Here is a 22,063-nt window from a genome sequence, read left to right as displayed (position 1 = left end):
CATACGGACGTCACGAGAAAATTCGTTGTAATTAACTTAGTTGTCATCAAAATGGATATTTCGGTTGTCTGTACGTTCCTAGGCATATATCCACGTGTGATCGGGTCGAAAAAAAACCTCAACATTCATTCGGGGGTGAGAAAAATGGAAATTAAGGCCGATTTTTGAGTGAAAATTTATTTACGAATACAATACTTCCTTTTTTGTAAAAGGAAGTAAAAAATAAAAATTAATTCATTAAATTAAAAATACAGTAGAACCTTCATTATCTAAGCTAATTGGGACCGCTGGTGCCTTGGATGTCGAAAATCTAGGTTAATAGAAACTTTGTATAAAAACTTGGCCAGGAGCGCAAGTTATAAAAATGTATGAAATAAAAATACAATAAAATATTTTTAAAAGATGAACACATGAAAAGTAATGTTTCACAGTTAAAACACTAAAAGGGAAAATACCTTGCAGTAAGTTTAATTTTTTTTTTTTTTATAATATCGTAAACGCTACTTTGGCCTGAGGGTCCTTCTTTGGCCAAAATGGATAAAAAGGTACAACGTCCTCAATCAACCTTCAGAGCGCATTTTTTTCAACATATTTTGACATATTCTACTAGAGAGCATCCCCAAGCACTCAGTTATGGTTACTAAGCAGTTCTATAGCTCTGCTCAAGAAGCAACACTGCATTCCTTGTGCTAACATGTGTCTTCATAACCTCTCAAACTTCTCCATATAAAAGCAGTTCTACAACAGCTAAAAGTTTAAGTACCTATTTATGAGCACTATTTAATACTCTATGCCGTAGTATAGTTGTACTTCTCATTTCTGTGTAGGTTTTTTAAAAAAAATGACAATGACAACATATCTCTTTTCCTTAAAATTACAACCTACTTTGGCCCAGCATAAAAACCTGAAAAAATCCGGCAGAGAGATTTGGAAAAGTAAAGAATAGCAAAAATTAAGAATCTAAACAGGAAAACACACACAAAAAAAACTGGAATTCTTGGCAACGGGTAAACAAAGAGATTGCAGACTCAATTCATCGGGGCTCAGTTACATGGCTTTCATTATAGAAGATGAAGAGGAGTTAAAAGTTGCAGGAGGTTTAGAAAAAGGTTTACTCAAATGCATCTACATATTACAAAAATTGTTAAATTTATTGGAACGTTTATGGAACTCTATTATTGTAGAATGGATTGAGCTCAGGTTTCCAAAGAAAGCTGTTGGTGCGAGAGAAGAAGGAGCGAATGTTAAGAGCACGGAGTGCACCAAAAAGCTTTGGAAGTGACCGAAAATTTAGGATCCTTTGTTTTACAAATGGTGTGTTCTTAGTAAAATTATTCAACCTCCAAAACTGATGAAAAGATTACTGTTCTCGGTCAGTAATTTCTGCGACAATAACTAGGTATGCACACGCACATTAAAATAATAATAATAATAATTTTCCAACAAATATGTGACTCAAACTTCTGTTAAATGTATTTTTCATTCAATTAAATAGTTTTTCCCACCAGGGTTGGCAAAAACCAGGGTTTTTTTAAAAAATGGACCCAGGGTTTTTTGGGTTTTTTTAAATAAAACTCATAACACTCAACTATAAAGCTGGGTTTTTTAAAAGAAATGTGGTTTTTTTTTTTTTTTTTTTTTTTTTTGTCTTTTTTAGGGAAAATGTGGGGTACTTGTAGCATATTGTAGCCTAAGTATACGGACAACGTGTAAAAATTGTCTTGGGATAAAAAAAAAAAAAAGCTGGAAAACAGTTAAAATTCAGCGTTTTCTGAAGAAAAGTATAAAAGACGACAAAACCCAAGAATGGTGAAGTTTCAGATTTTTTAGTTTCCATGATTACCAACAGTTAAGCCAAAGTTACTTCTCGAGTGATTAAATCTATTGTTCGTTTTTAATTACTACATATATATATATATATATATATATATATATATTTGCATTTTACTTTATTGTATTTGATTTTGTTATGCAAAACTACTGTAGAACCTCAAGTAGTTTAAATCCCTTTTTACTGAATTCCAGCTTAATCAAGACATTTCTTTGATCTTTATGTTGCCTGTTTTCTGTGTACAGACTAAGAAATATTAAACTTTTTCGTAAGATAATGAAAATACTGTACATCCTATTCTGTTTTCTGTCTGACTGTTTGAGAAATCTGTTAATTTCTAAAAAATATACCTTGTTTATTTGAGATTTGTGGCGTGTTGCAGGAAATAATTCCTATGAAAGCCTTTTAGCTAGAGTAGTTTCCTCTGTACAATCTACAGATATTGTGAAAATCAGATGTGACAGTACTTAGTCAAGGTAATTTGAGTTATTTATTGACCAGTTAAAGGAAAAAGTTAAATATATTTATTTAAAATCTTTGAAGTATTTTTTTAATGCCCTCAAGAGTTAAATACTATTTAAGTTCAAAATTCATTTTTTATGTCCATTGTCTGTGGTAAAGAACAAATTAAAAATAAGTTTAAATTGTGAAAGTATTTAAATTAATCAATTTTTTCTAAAAACTTCTCAGAAAATTTTAAAAAACCCAAAAGTGGGCTAAATACTGGGTTTTTTTAAATGGGTTTTTTCAAAAAAAACCCATTGGGTCTAACCCAATTGGGTCCAATCCGGCCAACCCTGTTTCGCACGAACACACATAATTCTTTGACTCTAATTAGTTCTACAAGGATTTTAAATAGAGAAAAGCACTTTGGGCCAAAGTAACCCAAATGCAAGGGTAACATTTGCCCAAATAAAAAACACTAATAAAGGGTAAAAATACTTGGAAATAAACTGATCACTATTCAAAAATTAAATTAGGAGACCTCTGGATGTGTAAAACAAGTTTCCACAACTTGGAAATATGAATAGCACAAAATTAAAAATTCTGGGCCAAAGTAGCCCACTTTTATGGTACCAAGTTAAACATTAAAATATGCTTTTTAAAAATGCAAATTTCCAGAAAATATTTTTATATTTAAATTGAAAATTCATCATTTTATTAAATGTACAATTTTTTTTTAAAAAGTAGACTTCATTATTGGCTTGGTTAACAGAAACCTTGGTTAATTAAGGTTCTACTGTACAGTGAAACCCCGATTTTACGTTCCCCGAATGTACGTTTCCCCGCAATTTACATTTTTTCAACAGGCTCCTTCAACAGCTGCTTTCTATGTATTTCCTATATTTGACGTTTTTAACCCACTTCCTTGAGAAACTTAAAATCAGGATTTCACTGTATAAATGCCGCTGGTACTGCAGATATTTTAGAACAATGGATAACCAAAGGGTGTATAACCCGGGACTCTCTTGTATATATTGTGGGAAACCCATAAATCCAACAGTGCAGTATGCAATTGGAGAAATCCCAATTGTGAAATCATGGAAACCCCAATTGCACAACCAGGTACCCCACAAGGCTAACAAAGAATCTGCACTGGCTGGCAGAATATGCTCGTCACTGAAAGAGTAAAGATATAGTTTTATCCAATAAACAGTGTTTCAAAGAATGCAGAGTTTTGTGGACAATTACAAACACCATATAATAGTGACCCGGACAATCACCACATAATGGTGAACATTCAGACTAAACACGTAATCACAAGGCTAAATGAGAATCTGCACTGGCTGGCAGAGTATGCTTGTCATTGGAAGAGTGAAGACAAAGTTCTGTTCAATAAACAGGGTTTCAAATAATACAAAGTTATGTGGACAATTACAAACACCACATAATGGTAACCTGAACAATCACCACATACTGGTGACCATTCAGACTAAACACGCAATCACAAGGATAACAGAATCTGCACTGGCTGGCAGAGTATGCTTGTCATTGGAAGAGTGAAGACATAGTTCTGTTCAATAAAGTGTTTCAAAGATTACAGAGTTATGTGGACAATTACCAACACTACACAATGGTGATCTGAACAATCACCACATAATGGTGATAATTTGGACTAAACACGCAATCACAAGGCTAACTGAGAATCTTCACTGACTGACAGAGTATGATAGCCATTGGAAGAGTGAAGATGTGGTTTTGTTCAATAAACATTGCTTGAAAAAATACAGACTTATGTGGATAATTATAAACACCACAAAATCTATGTGTGTGTGTGTATTGTGATAAAAGCCATTGATTCTGATTAAAGAGACAAGCTTAAGAAGTGATGTTCAGTTTAGAATCAGCAGGGATAGTTTCAAGAGCCTAAAAAAATGGTGTGAAAGTAAAATAAAAAAAAATCAATAAAAAGAGGCACAGAAGATTTAAAAGTTGCAAGTGAATGTAGCTATAATGTAGATATTTAGTTTTCAAATGTAGAAGAAGACACTGTAGTTTTTTGGATGACTATCTGACACAATCTTTTTGAAAGACATCACAAAGGTATCAAAAGATGAAGTTGAAGAACAAACTCTCCTTCCAAGTAACCAATGAAGTCAAACTTCTATTTCTGTATGGCATTTTTTTTCTTTCTTTGAGAGAGATGGAGCGAGAAACGGAGTAGATAACAGAATTAACTTTATTCTCGGATAAAATATTCAACAGCTAACTTTTTCAATCATAAATTCTAAAAAACTTTCTTTAAACAGTGTAGTGCTTTTCTAATCTCAAATTTTTGTTTTTTCATTAATGCCACTGTATACTAGAGCAATTTTTCTTAAAATTACTTACTATAAGCCCAGCCGTTGATGTTATATTGCTCGAAGTTCTTAAACAAAATCCTTGGAGCTTAACTTGTTACGAAATCACTGCATTACATACTTTATATTTATTTAAACTTTTAAAACTCACCTTTCTTTTTTTTTTCTTTCTATCCTCTGTACTTGCACTTTTTTCCACAATTAGATTAGCTTTACTAATTTAAATTTCAAACATAAGAGCAGTTTTGAAAATATTCTTATACTGCACTACGTAATTTTTAGTAAAAGATACACAAAATAAAAATATAAACAAGGTCCTCTGTTAAGTGTGGTGGTAAGGCATTAGCCTTCAACATCACGCTCCCTGGTTCTGAGCAGGGTTTAAGCTGAGTTTAAAACTTCTTTAGCAAAAAAGCTAAAGTTTGAAAAAAAAGTTTAGCAAAATGCTAAAACATCAACATTTAATGAATTCCAAAAATTCATTTATTATGAGGTCAGATTGCAAATAAAGACTCAGTACTGGCTGTTGAACTTAATAATAGAAACATTATCTGAACTAAGAATTGTAATATGATTAAGTTGAGTATCGCTGTTCTTGTTTAATAATCTCTCGGATCATGCTTCATGCATAGTTTTGTTTTTTTTATTCTTTATTTCTGTACTTTTTTATTTGAGCAAAAAAGCGAAAACGCCTTGTTTTATTTTCGCAATTTAAATAGATTTTTCGCATTTTGCGAAAAATGCAACCGTAGCGGAAACCCTGGTTCTGAGCCAGTTACCTGTTCGTGGATTTTCAAGATGCAGAAAATCGGCAGCATTCATGTTGCATGATTATGTGGCATGGTATAGGATCCCTTGGATATTCGTTTGGTTTTGAGTGCTATCAGCAAATTTAAATCCTTAGTGCACTTTTGTATCAAAGAAACCCCAGGTTTTTTCATCTAGTGGGAAACTGGGCACCAAAATTATCTGTGCTATTGTCATCCATGCCTTAATAGTTGCACATGAAACCATGAAACACTAGATGCCATATTGAAGGATCACACTAGGACTGTTAAAGGCCTATCGCAGCCCCATTGGAAAGAAAAATAATATATTAACAAGAAGCCAACGTTAAAAATACACAAGTAAAATAAAACTTTACAAAATGCAATGTTTTCAATATTTGCAAAAAATAAATGAATAAATAAAAACAAATTAAAAAAATGAATAAATAAAATGATCTACAAATAAATTAAGTCAACTCTCAATAACTCAAAGTCCCAAGGGACTGGCTAAAACCTTCAAATAATTGGTAGTTCAAGCAATTAGAAGTTCATTTCCCAACTTTTACCAAGAATAAATTTTATTCCATTTCACAAAAATAATGCATAATAGTTATAACACTTATGGATTTGATAATATTAATTATCAGTACTGCATAAAAATACCTTTAGAGAGAATAAATTTTAGTCAAATTTGTAAACACAATTCAACTTTTCCACATTTTTAGAATTTTTAAGGTACTGCAGTAAAATATTTGCGAAATATGATACCAGCTGTTTTGCTGTAGGTGATAGAGATTCTTCATTAGAATCTGCATAAGCAGACTCTCCATGAACAGCTTGCACTATTGTTTCATAGAATAAGGATTCACATACAGGGGTGCCCATCCCTCCCCAAGCTCAATGGTGTAAATCCCCCCCTCAAAAAAAAAAAATTCTCACTTTGAAATAAGGTTAAAAGTAACACTTTTTCAAGTTTCTAATTCTCAGGCAAACTAACGAGGAGAGGGGGGAGTAACGCTAACTACTGCCAGATGAACTGAAATATTGTTGGATTGTTGACATGTCTCATCTCCCAAAACTTACAATAGGACCTTTGAGTAAAAAAGTTTTAAAGATTTTTTTTTCCAAACATATATAAAAAAAAAGTGGATTCACCTTTCTTCTTTGGAATAAAGTAATTACTGGATGTAAGCCAGTTGAACCTTGTCGGAAGTATAATATTCAGTTGGATAGGGGGGGGTCAGGGGGTTTCTCCCCTGTAAAATTTTTGAAGTTGCAGCAATAAAAAGTTTTTAACATTAATTGGGAAGGTTTGGTGGCTTTGATTGGAACGATTCCGTGGTCCCTCCCCGGTATTTTTTTTTAAATTGAAATATCAAAAAAGTAACTGTAGATACTCTTCTGTTATGTACCATGGAGGGGGGCACGCAATTTCTTAAGTTCGCCAGGGGTGTCAGGCCCCAGAAGTACGCTACTGGTTAGCAACTTCAAGCTCCCTCTTGCAATCTTGCAACACTGTATGCATTAAGGGAGGAGCACTATTATAAACAAATTATCCCCCGCATACAAACTGAAAAGCAAAGCAATGTGTTAAAGGTAAAATAAACTTTTTTTTTTTGGTTGCATTTTTATGCATAAAAGGAGAGCAAAACTTTTAAAAACTTCTAAAAACTTCTAATTAAAAGGAGTACGTTTCAGGTATAGAGATAACTTTGTATTGAATGCACTAAATTATTTTGGGACCGGATGAAAACTTTTAGATAAAGGAATATTTGAGTTATGGGGCTTCAAGTTATCAAGAGTCGACAGTATTATTAATTATTCACATCAGGAAAAAAAGAGAAAAACTAACATTCAAAAAAAAAAAAAAAAAAGAATTCTTGTTACAAAAATATTACAGCATCTTTTTGTATACCCCAAATAATCTGTCTCAAGAATTTCATTAAGATATGCATTCGACCAAATAGAAAACAAAACGATAAAATCCTCACCTTTTCCTTCATTTGCTTGTCATGTTTTTTAAAAATAATGTTAAAAAGTAGTGTCATTTAAAATTTGTAGGAAAAATAAGTAATGCCTTTCAAAACTCACCTTGCAATGTGCTCTCACAAGGACCAGAACTTTCCTCTGAAATCATATTATTTGAACATAATAAGAGAGAACAGATACAAATAAATAATAAGCAAATTAAACACAAAATAATAACAAAAGAGGAATGAAATGTCATCAAACTGACTAAATCATGGAGTATGCAAGCGAGTAATGAAATTCAATTTGTTAACAATCAAGATGAAATTTCTGCCTGCAGTAAGCTGCAGTTCCCTAACCACTATTGCAGTGCTACCAAAACAAATATTATCAACCTAAATACCAATATCAAATACTAAAATGATGAGTCCATATTCAATACATATACAATCAACTCTCGATTATCGGGAGAATAGAGTGATCCAGTAAACAGCGTATAAGCGAATTTGTGTATAATTTGAAAATTAGGTAACAACAATGCTAGTGCTTAATTAGCTTAAAAAGATCAATAACACTTGCTTACATTTATACAATAGCTAAAATAATCAGAGTATATGTAAAAAACACATGTGAAAACTGAAAAAGGATTGTTTTTTATCGCAAAGGATTACAAGCATACGGGAGCAAATGGTGCAAGCACATTAAATGCAACTGATCAAGCTAGACTAAACCAGAAACGCACAGGAAAGGGGAGCGAAACTTTTCCTATACAGGTCCGGCCACTCTTTTACGCACTTATGTTGTAGTGATGCAAAAAATTGTAAATGTTTTTAAGAGATCCTAAAAATAAAATCATGAAAACTTTGTTACAAAAAGTTATATAGGGGGGGGGGGGTGCTTTTCAATTTCCAGGACCACCTCCAAAAAAATTTTCTGCAGCCGCCCCTGGTAGTAATATATTTCAATTTTTTGAACATAGTAAGTTTACTAGAACTTTTATTTTAAGAAATGTCCCTTGCAACAGAGAATCACATGGAAGTCTTCTGAATTTTTAGACATCAGCAGGGCCTGATTATTGACTGATTAGGCCAACTAGGTTGGTCTAGGGCCCTGATTTTCAGCAACCCCCCAAATGCATACTTGCCAACTTTCGAAGAAAAGAAAACAGGAGGTTCCACTAGAGGTATATAGGTGATTCACTAGCAACATATCTTCACAACAGATTGAGTAAATTATGCTTTTTAATAACATAAATGCTAAATTTAAAGTGAAATGGGGGTTTTTCGCCAATGTAAATTAATTGGTTGCAGCAAGAAAAATATACTGAAAAGGAAAAACAAATAATAAGGAGTAAATTTGCTAAAAGTTTCGTACATTCCCCAGTCTCTACCAAAAAAGTAGCTACAAAAATTTAATTACTAAAATCCGAAAAAGAAAAAAAAAATCGATATATAATGAAAATAAAATAAAAAATAAGTAGGTATAGGGTAGCACATGTTAAAATAACTTTCCAAATAATTGAGATACAGTAAACTCCCAAACATCCGTTGATTAAGGCGGCACGGTAACCGCAGATAAGCGAAACCGCGGAAAATCCGAATTATAGGTAAAAAACGATACTTGTGTATACAATAGCTAAAAAAATAGGAATAAAACTCACGCATACAGAAAAGTTATAGCTAAAAACAAGAACATTGATTATAAAAAAATATATGAAAAAGCTAAAAACAAACAATAACATAATCATAAGTCACCACCGTTGAAGAAAAAAAAATGTTAAAAGACCCGCGGATAATCCGACCACCGATAATCGAGCGTTTACTGTATTTTCAAGATGCAAAAAGATTGAAATCTGCTGCAATTTTTGGCAAAGCACATGCTTTGTTGAACATGCAATGTGGAAAGCTTTTAAAAAATTATTTTTTACTAAATGAGTTGTTAATTGGAAAAATTCTCATTCCCTGACATAGGTAGAATAGAAAAGGGCGTCATCTACTGAGAAGAAATTGAAACTTTTTGATGATTGACTGAAAAAACTGCAAAAATGGGAGAAAATTGTAAAAAACGGGAAATCTGGAGATGGAAGCAAAAAACGGGAGTCTCCGTTAAAAACAGTAGAGTTGGAAAGCATGCAAATGGTAAAATTGTTTGAGTTAATGGTTAAAATTGCCTATTGTCTCCCGATATCGTAATCGGGGTATCTGAGTACTGAGATACACCTACAAAACAAACTAGTTTTAGTCTCAAAAGCTGCAAGTAGTGTCCAAATTGAAAATGCATGCAGTGATTTGTTTTTTGGGGACAAAAAGGTGCAACTGCACTGAAGTTTATGGAAGCAGCACTTCCAGCTATCCCGAAATAGTGCAACATGTTTGAGAATGTAGTGACGACACTGAACGCGAGGAGAGACCAAGTTTAGGTGGGAAGTGTGGGATCCCCCTCCCTAGCTGCCAAGACCTTTCACCTCTTGACTTCCATGTTTTTGGTCCCATGAAGTAAGAACTTTCAAAGCGATGACACCATTTGGATGACAAAGTGAAAGCTGCAACCCAACAACAGTGATCAGACATTGGACGAGATTTCTTTGGAGAAGGCATTGAAAAACTTGTACCACGCTTTAAGAAATGCTTACATAACAGAGATGCTTATGTTGAAAAGTAGGTTTTGAATGAAACTTTAAGATACCAATAAAGTTATTGCAAAATTTATAACCTTTTTTGTTTTCTTGAGCAGTGCAACTACTTTTTTGACTGACACTCGTAGATACAGTTCTTCTTCATATAAGTAGTTTTTAATTTTTTCTTTTTTTTTTTAAACAATATTTATGAATTAACCTTTTTTTATTTTTTTATTTATTTCAACCAATATTCATCTCTTTTTGGGACATTAAGATTTTTCTTCTTTTTCTACATTTATTTCTCAAAAGAAACCTTTGAGAAAAAAGGTAAAAAAGGAATAACATTACTTAGCAAATAATGTAAACAATGAACCAATAAAGCAACATACCTTGATTTTCAAAGTTTCCATTTTCTGAATTATTCATGGCAATTTCAGGTTCGTCTTCATCAGGTACATCAATTATATCACAATTTTCATACAATGCATTGTTTTCAGAACCTTCAGCAATTTCAACATCATCAATTATTTCAATAAATTGAGAGTCGTTATCACCGGAATCTTCAATATTGGAATTTTCATTCTCTACTTCACTAGACATACTCACATTCAAACTAAAAGATGTCTAAAAAAAAAAGTAAGAATTATGTTCACTTACGGTATTTACTTACAAAATTTTGTGCGGAGAGCAGATATATAAATTATTTAAAGTATATTGTCTCACAATAATGCTGTTGCATAATTTGAATGTATCAGTCTATATTATGCTAGATCTGTGCTTTAGCTAGAGTTGGCACATTTTTGCCAAAGGTATAAAAAACCATGGAAATAACTGGTAGAAACAGTCCTGACAGAGGAACTGTGCCACTTTTTGCAAAAGTGGCAAAAGTAGATATGCTTTATTTATGAGGATGTAACTATTTCAAGTAATTTTAACGGAAACTTTCATGTTTCTTAACGTAGTTAACATTTAATGCTTCATTGAAACTTATTTAAAAGTTAAAAGTATATTGATTTAGTAGAATTTTTTTTAAATCAATACAATCAACGCAGATTATAAGAAAATGGAGACTAAATAACAATAAAATAACTCTCCAACTAGCTCTGGTTCAAAGATTTAAAAGACATTTTTAAAAAGTAATCCTAATTATAAAGCAATAAATTCCTATATTTCACTGATTTTTAACAAAGAAGTGATACCAATTTTGCTATGCAATCAAAGCAATAAAAATCAAGTGAAACAAAAACTATAATTTTAATACAAATATGAAAAAAAAAAACATGATACTAATTAAAACTTTAAAAATGAGAATAATTGCACATAAATTAGTTAAATCCCATCAAAATCAACTGAACAACTTTTCTCTAATATTGCATAACTAAAAGCATGGTTGGAATCTTTATACCCTTTTAATTATGAAATTAATAATAATGTAAAACCTAATTAATTTCCTGATTTAAGTCTCAATTGTATTATGAACAAAATAACATTGTTTCTTTTATTTTTTAATTCCAGTTATATTCCTAGTTTTTGCCATTTTTTAAAAGGTGTTTTCCAGTTTTCAACACTGTTCAGGCAAAATGATCAATCATAGTTTGAGCTTTGATCAGAAATTGCCAGCTTTTTAAAATGGCATCAGTAAAGCTTTTCGCGAAGCATTTAACAAAATCGAGACAAAGTAATCGATGTGATATAATGTTAGATTATGCATGTGCAATACTAATATATGAATATGATAAAATTTATTATGTAATTGCAAATTTAAAATAAAACTAATTACTGCAATTTAAATGTTAAATCCAATTTTAGTTTATGGGAAAAATACAAAATCTTATTAAATATAAAAATTAATATTTATATAATTTTGCCAATAGCAATCTTTTAGAAGTATATAATAATAACTTAAACAGTTTTACTTAGTTGAGAGATTATCTTTTTCAACATCTCAAAAGTCAAAGTTTGGAGTAAAAATTAATTACAAGCTCAAGTCCAATTAATGCTTCAAATATTGAAATCATACATCAATTAACTATATTTAGCAAACTTTTAAAAAACAAACACTGGTGTTACATGATACTTCAAATAAAAAATAAAAAAAAAATTCAAGGTATACTATTAATCTATATATCAAGTACTACTATTTTTCAAGCATCACTATATTTCAAGTACTACTATTTGCAATTTACAAGAAAAAAGATGCAATAATATTTTTAAAGTATTTTGAAATTCAGCATGTGCAGAAAATGCAGCTGATTTTTTTTTTTTTTTTTGAATTCATTAAACTCTCTTCTCGGCCGCTTCTACACTTTTTAAATGGACTCCTCCACACAAATTTTGCAATATACATATTTCCCCCCTTTCTTATAAGAATTTTAATACACAGAAATTCAGCAGTATATGACTTCTTGTTCATTTGAAAATAACTTTTCTTCCCTTCTTACACCCACTCCATTCATACAATGCTATTCAAAACAAACACACGTTGTGTTACAGAACTCGTTCCGCACCTACTTGTACTTTACCGACAGATCCAAAACAGTCCTAGAGTCACCCAATGAGCTTACAGAAATAAAGCTTGGAGAGGCTGCGGCTGCCAGACTTTTCCTGAGAGCTAGCGATTGAAACGAAACTGCTTTCTTCTGCCTCAAACTTAGGGGGGGGGGATTACATATTGGGCGATTTTGACGCGAACTGGCAACACCGCAGCCGCATAAATGCTCTGAAGAAAAGACGAGGCAAAATAGCCAGTTGTGTTTAGGAGGTTGCTTGGGGGAACAAAACCTTTATTTGGCTACTTTTCGAGCAAATCTGAAATACAAATACAAAAGTGACACCAGCAACAGGCTCTGGGCCCAGCTAGACTGGTCCTAGTCAATTTACAATCCCCAGTGAAGATCAATGGCCCTCTTAAAATTATCTACTCCCTTGCTCATTACCACCTCTTCAGGTAAGCTGTTCCAAGGTTTTACTACCCTGCTAAAATAATAATTTTTCCTAATATCCATGTTAGCCTGAGATTTAAATAGCTTAAAACAATGACCCCTTGTCCTGTTTTCAGTGCTAAACTTCAGCCCCGTAACATCTTTCATTTTAATAAATTTAAACAGCTGAATTATGTACCCTCGATCTCTTCTTTGCTCAAGATCAAGACTGTACATTTTTAGCCTTCTAAGTCTGGAATCATAATCTAAGTGGGAAAGTCCATTTAATAGCCTTGTAGCCCACCTTTGAACCCTTTCCAATACATTGTCTTTCTTAAGATAAGGAGTATATATATTTATACTCCTTATCTTAAGAAAGGGGTATATTATAGATATAGGAGTAAATATATTTTCTTTTTCGAAGATTCTTTTAAACAAACAGTTATGGTTTGATTAAAAACATAGTTTCAAAGAAAATCGTCGCTAAAAACTTTAAAAATCGAGGGTCTATCGGTAAGCCCGTAAAATTTAAGTGACATCCGTAAATTTTACGGACAATCCATAAAAGTTGACATGTCTGCCTTGATGTATTTATGATTCTCTGTTATGGTCTTTTTTTTTCTCATTTTCATGACAACAAGAGCTGTTGCTGCATGATTGAAATTCATCTTCTAAGACTATGTTTTAAAAAAAAAAATGCAACAGCAATTTCAGCAACAAGTTCAAACTTACGGCTGCAGGGCTTAATTTCTAACAAAAGAAGTGCAGAGTCCGCGACCTTGTCTAGCGGTCAGAGCAGTCTGACTGAGGTGTTATGAGGAGGACATGGGTTTGAATATTGGCTAGGGCATGTATGTACAGTTGGCTCTTTGTTTAACGACTTTCAAGGGACCACGAAAAATCATCCTTAAGTAGAAAACGTCCTTAAATAGAATGCTTTTAACACTACAGTGGATCATCTGGGACCATGAAAAGTCGTCGTTAAATAAAGTTTCGTTAAACAGAGAGCCAACTGTACTTTATTTCTCCTGTCCTTGTCCTTTCTTTGTGTGATTGTGTTGTTATGCTGTGAATAGTTGCCCACCCATATAAACGGCCCTTGTGGCATACGTGTACTGTGGAAGTCGAACTTTGCACCGAATTACGATACAGAGTTGGAAAAGTGAAGCAGCCCACCCCAATTTGTCAGTCTGGCAGGCAAACGTGCACAACACCAACAAAAACAACAGAAGTGCAGGAGCTCTATACTCCTCAAAGCTTTCTTTTTCACGTACAGACTTGCCAACCTTATGAAAAGAAAAAACGGGAGATCCAGTCAAAGCTTTAAGGGAGAAAAAGGGAGATTTTAAACGATGCTGTAATAAGTAAAAAACATTGTTATAACAAGTATTTATTTGATTTTTTCATGAAAGAGAATTCACTCGTATAATAGCTCTTATAAGTTTGTAGATATTTCATTTTTTCAGACATCGCTAAAGATGAATGTTAAACTACAACGCACGCGGTCGATCAAGGAACAAGATGAAAACACGCGGCGCAGTTAGCATGCGTCTGAAACTGAACGATACCGCGTAAACGGCGCATGCGTGAGAGAGAAGTAGAAGTGCGAACGTGGAGTTAAACCAAAACACCATCGCCGGAAGCATTTCGGTCGACACTCCGAACGCACCCATCGAATGTTTGCCGCTCACCTTGCGTTCGACGAACCTCACCGGTCGACCGGTAAGTAACCGGTTACTAACCGCACCGTTCTATGATCAACCGGTTACCGCATCCGTTACCATTCTAAGCAGTTGATTGGTTGATTGAGCACGTGATCATTAGCTGTCACGTGATTAACTAACCGGTCGTGCTCGTCGAACGTAAGCTCACTGAGCAGTGCGGGTATGTTCTGCTAGTCACGCCATCTATTAGGGCTGTGAGTAAGTATTTTCAGGAAGAAAATTAAGTTTAATTTAAAAAAAAAAGAAAAAAACCCGAAAAGAGTAAAAAAACGGGAGAAATGGATACTCAAACGTACAACCGGGAGAATGGAGTAAAAAACGGGAGTCTCCCGTGAAAAACGGGAGAGTTGGCAGGTCTGCACGTAGATAGCCCTATTCTCGTCTAAAATGTTAAAATTCTCAAAAAATTGAAACATGTAAAAGCTCAATTTCCCTAAACTCCCATGCAAATTAAGCCTGGCATATAGTTTCAGATGAGAGGGACTGCATAAGAATTTGGGGTAAAATTACATTAGAAGTTTCACAATGCCTTAGCCCTGGCTTAGAGGCGGTAACTTACTGCTAAATCCACAATATGTTCTTTCCTAGCAAAAATTTGGTTGTGAAAAGAAACATCATGTGATCAATACTTGACAATGCACTAGAGCAGTGGTGCCCCACCTAGGGTCACATGTGCTCCGTTGTTTTGTTCAAAGTTACAAATCAGAAGCAGTAATTAGTCCCAGTGTCCCAAGTTTGGAGCCAAATATTTGGAAATTCATTTCTGGAAAGCATATGAAATTTATAAAATAAGTATCAAGCAATTGATAACAACAATAACTTTTTTCCTTTTCCATGTTATCCCGTATTATTTAGAAAATGCAAAAATACTTTAAAACAAGCACTAAATTCTCTTAAAATTAATTGAAATTATATTAGTAACAAAACAGTTATTTATGACTAAACATATGTTTCAAAGAAATGTTGTTGTTGTTGTCTTGTACCAGTTAGACTGGAAAATTGGGGTGCACCGCTCCACTTTTCAATTGTACTGTAATTTGGTGTGAAGTTCGACTTCCCCAGTACACAGTCATAAGATAAAGACAGGGCAGGCAACCATTCACAGCACAACAACACATTTACACAAAGAATGGACAAGAACAGGAGAGAGAGAGAGGACATCCATGCCCAAGCTGGGATTTGTTTCTGGGACCTCCCTATAGCAGTCAGATTTCTCTGACCTGACAAGGAAGATGACCTTTCAAAAAAAAAAAATAAAACGATACTAAAACACCAAGCATTTTATATCATTTAGGTAAAAGATGGACAAGAAGATGCAATTTATATCAATTAATCTATACTAACAATATAAATCTGAAGAGTTTGTTTGAACGCGCTAATCTCAGGAACTACTGGTTCGAATTGAAAAAAAAATTTTGTGTTGAATAGTTCATTTATTGAGGAAGGCTATAGACTTTTTTTTTTTTTTCAATCTGATTCACCAAAATATTTGTAATTCCAAATTAAATGCTTAAATAATTGTTTAGTTCTATGAATTCCTAATAGATGGCGGGGTAAGTAAACTCATCGAGAGAGCGCTAGCCGACAGTGTTAATAGCTGCAAGGAACCAAGCCGCGCTGCTCAAACGCTACACAATTGTGGTCAGCAAACTGATTTTTGAATGAGTTTCCTTTTTTTTCCCGATTTTCAAGTACATAACTTGATTTTGTAGGATTGTTCTACTGGGTTTTGTTTTTCTTATTTTTTCAACATTTGTTTTTGTTCTTGCAGTTGAAGATATTTACTTCTCTTCGTAACTAATTTAATTTGCCATATTATTCAATTATGATTGTTTTTTATAACGTTTTTATTATAGTATTGTTTATTTGGCAAAACATTTTAAATTTCAGAAAAAAAAACCACTTCACTCACTAAAGGGCAGGGTTATGGTAGGGTGGTTGCTTGGCGCCTTAAGCAATGAAATATACAATTGAAGAATTATTTTGAGTTTTAAAGCTACTGTTAATCTTTTTATGTGTTTTGGCGAATAGTTTTAAATTCTAAAGAGACTTTAATAAGTTTTTTGATAAAGTGTGTATGCATTTTAGTTGAAAAAAATGATCATTTCACATCAGAAGGTGGGGGGGCGTAGATTTTTTTTTTTTATTCAACGGACTTCCTTTAAATTCTTAGCACGGGCATTGCCGTGCGGATACTGCTATTCACAGATGAATTCATTATTACATTACACAAAAACAACATCAGGGTGGCGACAGGAACTGTGAAAAAAAGTTCCCTGACTTTTCCCTGATTTAGTTCATCAAATTTCCCTGATTTACATTACCAATGATAATGGTTTTCTTTCTTTGCTCTACTTGAAATCCATTGTATGTTTGTATAAAAAGCAGTATTTTAAACGTTTTAAGCTGTGTAAAGTTGTTGAACTAAAGACATATTTTTAAAAAATGCTACTTTTTTAATAAAATGGTTTAAAAAAAACATATCAAGTACATATTTTTGGGGGGGGGGGGGAAACCTACAAAACAGTATATTTCATTTTTCTACATGGAAAGATTACAGAAAATTAAAAAAAAAAAAATACTTTACTTCAAGAAACCACTTAGCACAAGATTTTAAAGAAACTATTAAAATTACTCTTAAAAACATATATGTATTTATGATAGAATTAAAAAGTAATTGAAATTATTTTGAACTAAGTTTTCAAACAGTATAATAATTGTTGCAAGAATAACAAGTAATAGTGAAAGAATCGAAGTAATGTAGTTATTCTTATATAATTAATTGACAATATTTATGCAAAACAGATGAAACCATTTGACATTTATTCATAGGGAGCTTTTCTCCAATCAAGAACATAGGTTTTAATGAATGAATACAGCATTTTAATTTAACAATAAAAAAAATAAAGATATTTACTTAAGTACACAAATTAACTCTATTTCAAATGATTTCAGTATGTAACGAAAAAAATCTTAGATTGCTTTTGTAAGAAACAACTTTGAAATGCAAGAAAAAAAAAGAAAAAAAAACAATTAGTTAATTTCAAAATACATAAAAGAATACAACTTGGTTATAAAATTAAAGAATCACTCGAGTCTGAAGAAAAGAAAACCTTTATAATCTGCGGTGACAACAAATAGTAAAACAGCAAAAAACAAAGTTTTTTTTTTATTGAAAGTTCAACTTTAGCAATCTATTTAAAAAAGCGAAGAAATAATAACTTTTAAGCTTTTATAGTATTAATTCAAACACCAAAGATTTCTTCTTGAAATCGTGATTACAGTTCGCTAATTACTTCGAGACAATAGAATAAAGGCAAAGGAGCTAAGGCATTAATGAAGGCTTCCTCTTTGCCTGTATGGTTGTTTATTTTACGTAGCATTGAAAGTGTAAAAGGAAATTTCAAGCTAGGTAAAATAAATAACAGACACAGAAGCAATCTTAGGAAGTTCATCCTGTGGTTAATAAGTAAGATTCAATACTTTGATGTCGAGGAAAAAAGATGCACAAATATGCGGCAGTGTATAATCGCACCTCATTAATTTTACTTTTTTTTTTGAACAGATAATTGGCGGAAAATGCGTAGGGAATTTTAATTTTGCAAAGCAAAAAAAAAATATATATTTTTTTTTTTTTCATAAAATCAATTTTCCCTGATTTTTTGTTATTTTTTCAAAATTCCCTGATATTTCCCTGACTTTTCCCTGATTAATAAAGTTCCCTGACTTTTCCCTGATCTCCCTGATTTCCCTGATCTGTCGCCACCCTGAACATTACATTACACAAAACTTTGCATTTATTTCTAAATTTTATCTGTTTCAAAAATTAAGAGTTTTGCAAAAAACCCAAATTTTCCAAGCATTTGTTCATTTTGGAATTCTTTTTACAGAAAAAATTTCCTCTCACTACAAAAGAAAGCATTGGAAAAGCTTAGTACCTCTTGCCTCTTATTGACCACATGACATTCATCATCTGATGGAATGAAAACCAACTTTGCTGGAGCATATTGGTATGCTCCGTGTCTTTTCTCGTAATTCTTGATGTACAATTTCATTTCATCTTCAGACTTTTGATAAGTAGACCTCAGGATCTTCTTCCCAGATGGATTTGTTTTTGACATCAGAAAGCATGTATTGGCTTTCACAATAGTTCTAAAATACAGAACTTGACTTATTTTTTAGAATTGAATAAAATCAACGTTTTGAACGAAATATGCAACACACAGGAGCCCAAATATTACAAACACTTTTAATCTGAATGCAGAAAGAATCCGTTTCATGGGCCATAAATTGTATTTTGAAATATCAACACACACTTTGTAAAAATTAGAAAATTAGATTATAACTTTGGTTTAACGATACCCGATTCAACAATTTCCTCAATTTAATGATATATTTCACTGGTCCGGATTTGACTGCATTGAATGTATATGCTCCTTGATTTAGTGATATCCTTGATTTAACGATAGTTTTTTCCACTCCCAGAACAATCGATAAATAAGGGTTATACTGTATCTTTAAAAAAAATAATGAAATAATAAAATTAATTGAAAATAGCAAAATCTAACAAATCAAAAGGTACATACAGGCAGGGCCGTCCCAAGGGGGGGGGGGGGCGAGCGGGGCAACCGCCCCGGGCGCCACGAAATGAGGGGGCTCCTCAAGGCACCTCTTGATTTGACGGAACACTACGACATTCACACGAAAACGACATTTTCGGGAGGCAATTCGAGGGGGCGATATTTACGAGGAGCGACTTGCGGCGCCCCTCATCGTATAAAATGCCCCTGATTGTATAAAATTAGGGGTGCCTTGCTGCGCTCCCTCATTTCAGGTATTACGTATACACATTCATAGACAAACAAAGTAGAGAATCATTGCAATAATTTTCTGTTTTTTTCTAGGGCACGAAATTATTCCTCTCTTTAAGTCTCCAAAACATTCGTTTCCTTTGTATTTGCAGATACAATTTCTGAGAATATAACTGTTTAGAATCAAACAAAAGGCACTTCTTCTTTGTCTAGTTTTCACCAAATTTTCTTGAATTCTGTCCCTGCGTGCAAGTGACGTAACCAGAAAAAAGTTTTAAAAGGACACATTCAAAAAAAAAATTGATCAGATAGGAAAAAAGGTTAAAAGCTGCCTGGTCAAAAATTTGAAACTTTTAGTTTTAAAAACACAATTTTAGCCTTAAAAACGCGATTAAAGACCATATTAATTGACGTTATGGTAAGGAAGGGAACTCAGAGGCGGTTTCCGATCGATTATTTTTTTAAATAGATTGAAATCCAATCCTTCTCCCCTTGCAAGTTTTCGAAATTGAAGTTTCAAAAACGCAACTTTAGATAAAGGTAGATTTAATGGATAGGAGGATCTGGAGCATTTCCCACGAAAATTGTTCAACAAATTTAAGCAATGTCTTACATTCAGGGGCTATCCAACCTAACATTTTTTGTAAGTGTCGTGTAAACAACCCATTACTTGTGATATTCAAGAAAGGTGGCATGGGGACCCTAGCACTAATATTTTCTTAAACTCAAGTCTTAAAATGCAATTTGTAAGGCCATACTTTGTAAAATTAGGGCCAGTGATTTTTCAAAATTAGAGCTCCAAAAATGCTATTCTGAGCGATGTTCGATGTTGTTGAGTATTTGTGGGCTTCTCCCTAAAACTTACAAATATTTGATGCAAAAGAATAACATCTTTGTTTATAATATATATGAAAGCTGGAATTAAGTTAGTACAAGTAAAAAAAAAAAACTCTTCAAAAGAGTCATTGGATGAGACCAGATCGAAATTTAATTTTGACGCAATTTACTTCGATAAATACATTTTCTATTAGTAATAAGCAAATTATTTATTCGTGTTCATAATTTGATCAATATGAATAACCAACTCAGTTTTAATTGCTTGTTTCTTATCTAGTGGGATAACATTTTACTAGATAAATATTTAGATTTTCAACATTTCCATTTTTTAAAAAGTTTTTGGGGCATTAATGTTTCACAAATATCAGAAACAGATTCATTGCTCGTGTTTTAATTTGTATTATGCATAGTCCTCTAATTGTTCTGTTCATTAATATGTAAAAAAATGAGTATGTATTATGCATTGATATAACTAACTTGATTTTTCTGTGTGTATAGGGGGGGGGGGCACTGGGAAACTTCCGCCCCGGGCGCCGTCGTCAGCTCTTCGGACGGCCCTGCATACAGGTTGATCCAAAAGTCACCAGTCCTTTTAAAAGCCTCATAATTGTTGAATTATTTATGGGCAGTTCTCAAAAGGTGGGAGCAAACACAGACCTCAACTTTGAAGCTTGAACACCAAATAACTTTCATTTTAATTAACTCAAAAATCTTTGAGTTAAATTATAATGTTGTATAGAGACAAAAATTGACATAAATTATGGAAAAAATTTTCTTCAAATACCCTTTAAAAATATTTTCCTTGCTAAAAGGTTCTAGGTGTACATAGTATGTACACCTAGATAGTATATAGTATGTACATACTATGCAATAAAAACAAAATTGATGTAAAATTTCAAAATTTTAAAAATTGATCAGAATTAACTTTTTTGTTCCCACCTTTTGAGAACTATCCTTATGTGTAAAACAATGCTGTTTGCACAGGAGTGGTCAGAAACTGGCGGGATTTTCATTTAAAATGATACAAATTTATTTTATATTAGTTATTTTTGACCAAAAGGTGGCACTGGAGTGGATTTAATGGAATAATTTTATAATATAACTCATTTTTATCAATAATGATATTACAATATTAAAATCATTTAATGTGTGCACCATCATTTGAGAATTACAGTTGTCTAACAATAGAAAACACCTTAGACTGAATTAAAAGGCATTTTGGGGGTATAACTGACACATGGTGGCATACAGCTTCTTTTAACTGCGTCAAAGTAGGAACTCTATACACAAGAGTCCCACAAACAGAAGTGACAACTTACAAGATCTGGAGACCTGGGAGGGGGAATTCTCTTGTGAATTTTTCTTTCTTGTAAAAGCTTTACTAATAAAGATTTATCAGCAAATATGGCATGTCTAAACACAGAAGTTAATGATAAAATTTTATTGAAATTCATTTCATATTCAGTTTCTTGAATCTTTGAAAATTGATTGAGCATCATCAAAACAAGTCTGAAAATCCAGATAATAAGCAATTTTTTTTCTTTTTCGCTTTTTTTACCTATTAGATTGTATTCTACATAAAACATAGTACCACGTCTAAGTTAAAAATGCAACTAATATTAAACATATCCATTCAATTATAAACAAAAGTTCCCCATAGTTCTGAACATTCCTGTGCAAACCCCATTGTTTTATTATAAATAGTGCATTAATTATAAGGTTTTGAAAAATCTACTGACTTTTAGATCACCCTGTATATAAGAAGCTTTTTATAATACAAAATAAA

At 32.6% G+C, this 22,063-nt stretch overlaps 1 protein-coding gene across 1 annotated transcript in view; it reads right to left on the bottom strand.

Annotated features, from left to right (window-relative positions):
- LOC129224760 (1-phosphatidylinositol 3-phosphate 5-kinase-like) overlaps positions 1–22,063 on the bottom strand; it is a 128,101-nt gene that overhangs the window by 71,888 nt on the left and 34,150 nt on the right. The window contains exons 10-12 of the mRNA XM_054859308.1: positions 18,568–18,781; positions 10,374–10,608; positions 7,491–7,526 (exon numbers count right to left, since the gene is read on the bottom strand). Of these exons, the coding sequence (XP_054715283.1) occupies positions 7,491–7,526; positions 10,374–10,608; positions 18,568–18,781 (485 nt within the window). The remainder of the gene's footprint in view (positions 1–7,490; positions 7,527–10,373; positions 10,609–18,567; positions 18,782–22,063) is intronic.

Source organism: Uloborus diversus, chromosome 6 (assembly GCF_026930045.1).
Source record: "Uloborus diversus isolate 005 chromosome 6, Udiv.v.3.1, whole genome shotgun sequence".
In the NCBI taxonomy this organism is placed as follows: domain Eukaryota; kingdom Metazoa; phylum Arthropoda; class Arachnida; order Araneae; family Uloboridae; genus Uloborus; species Uloborus diversus.
This window is presented reverse-complemented; position numbering and strand designations above follow the sequence as displayed.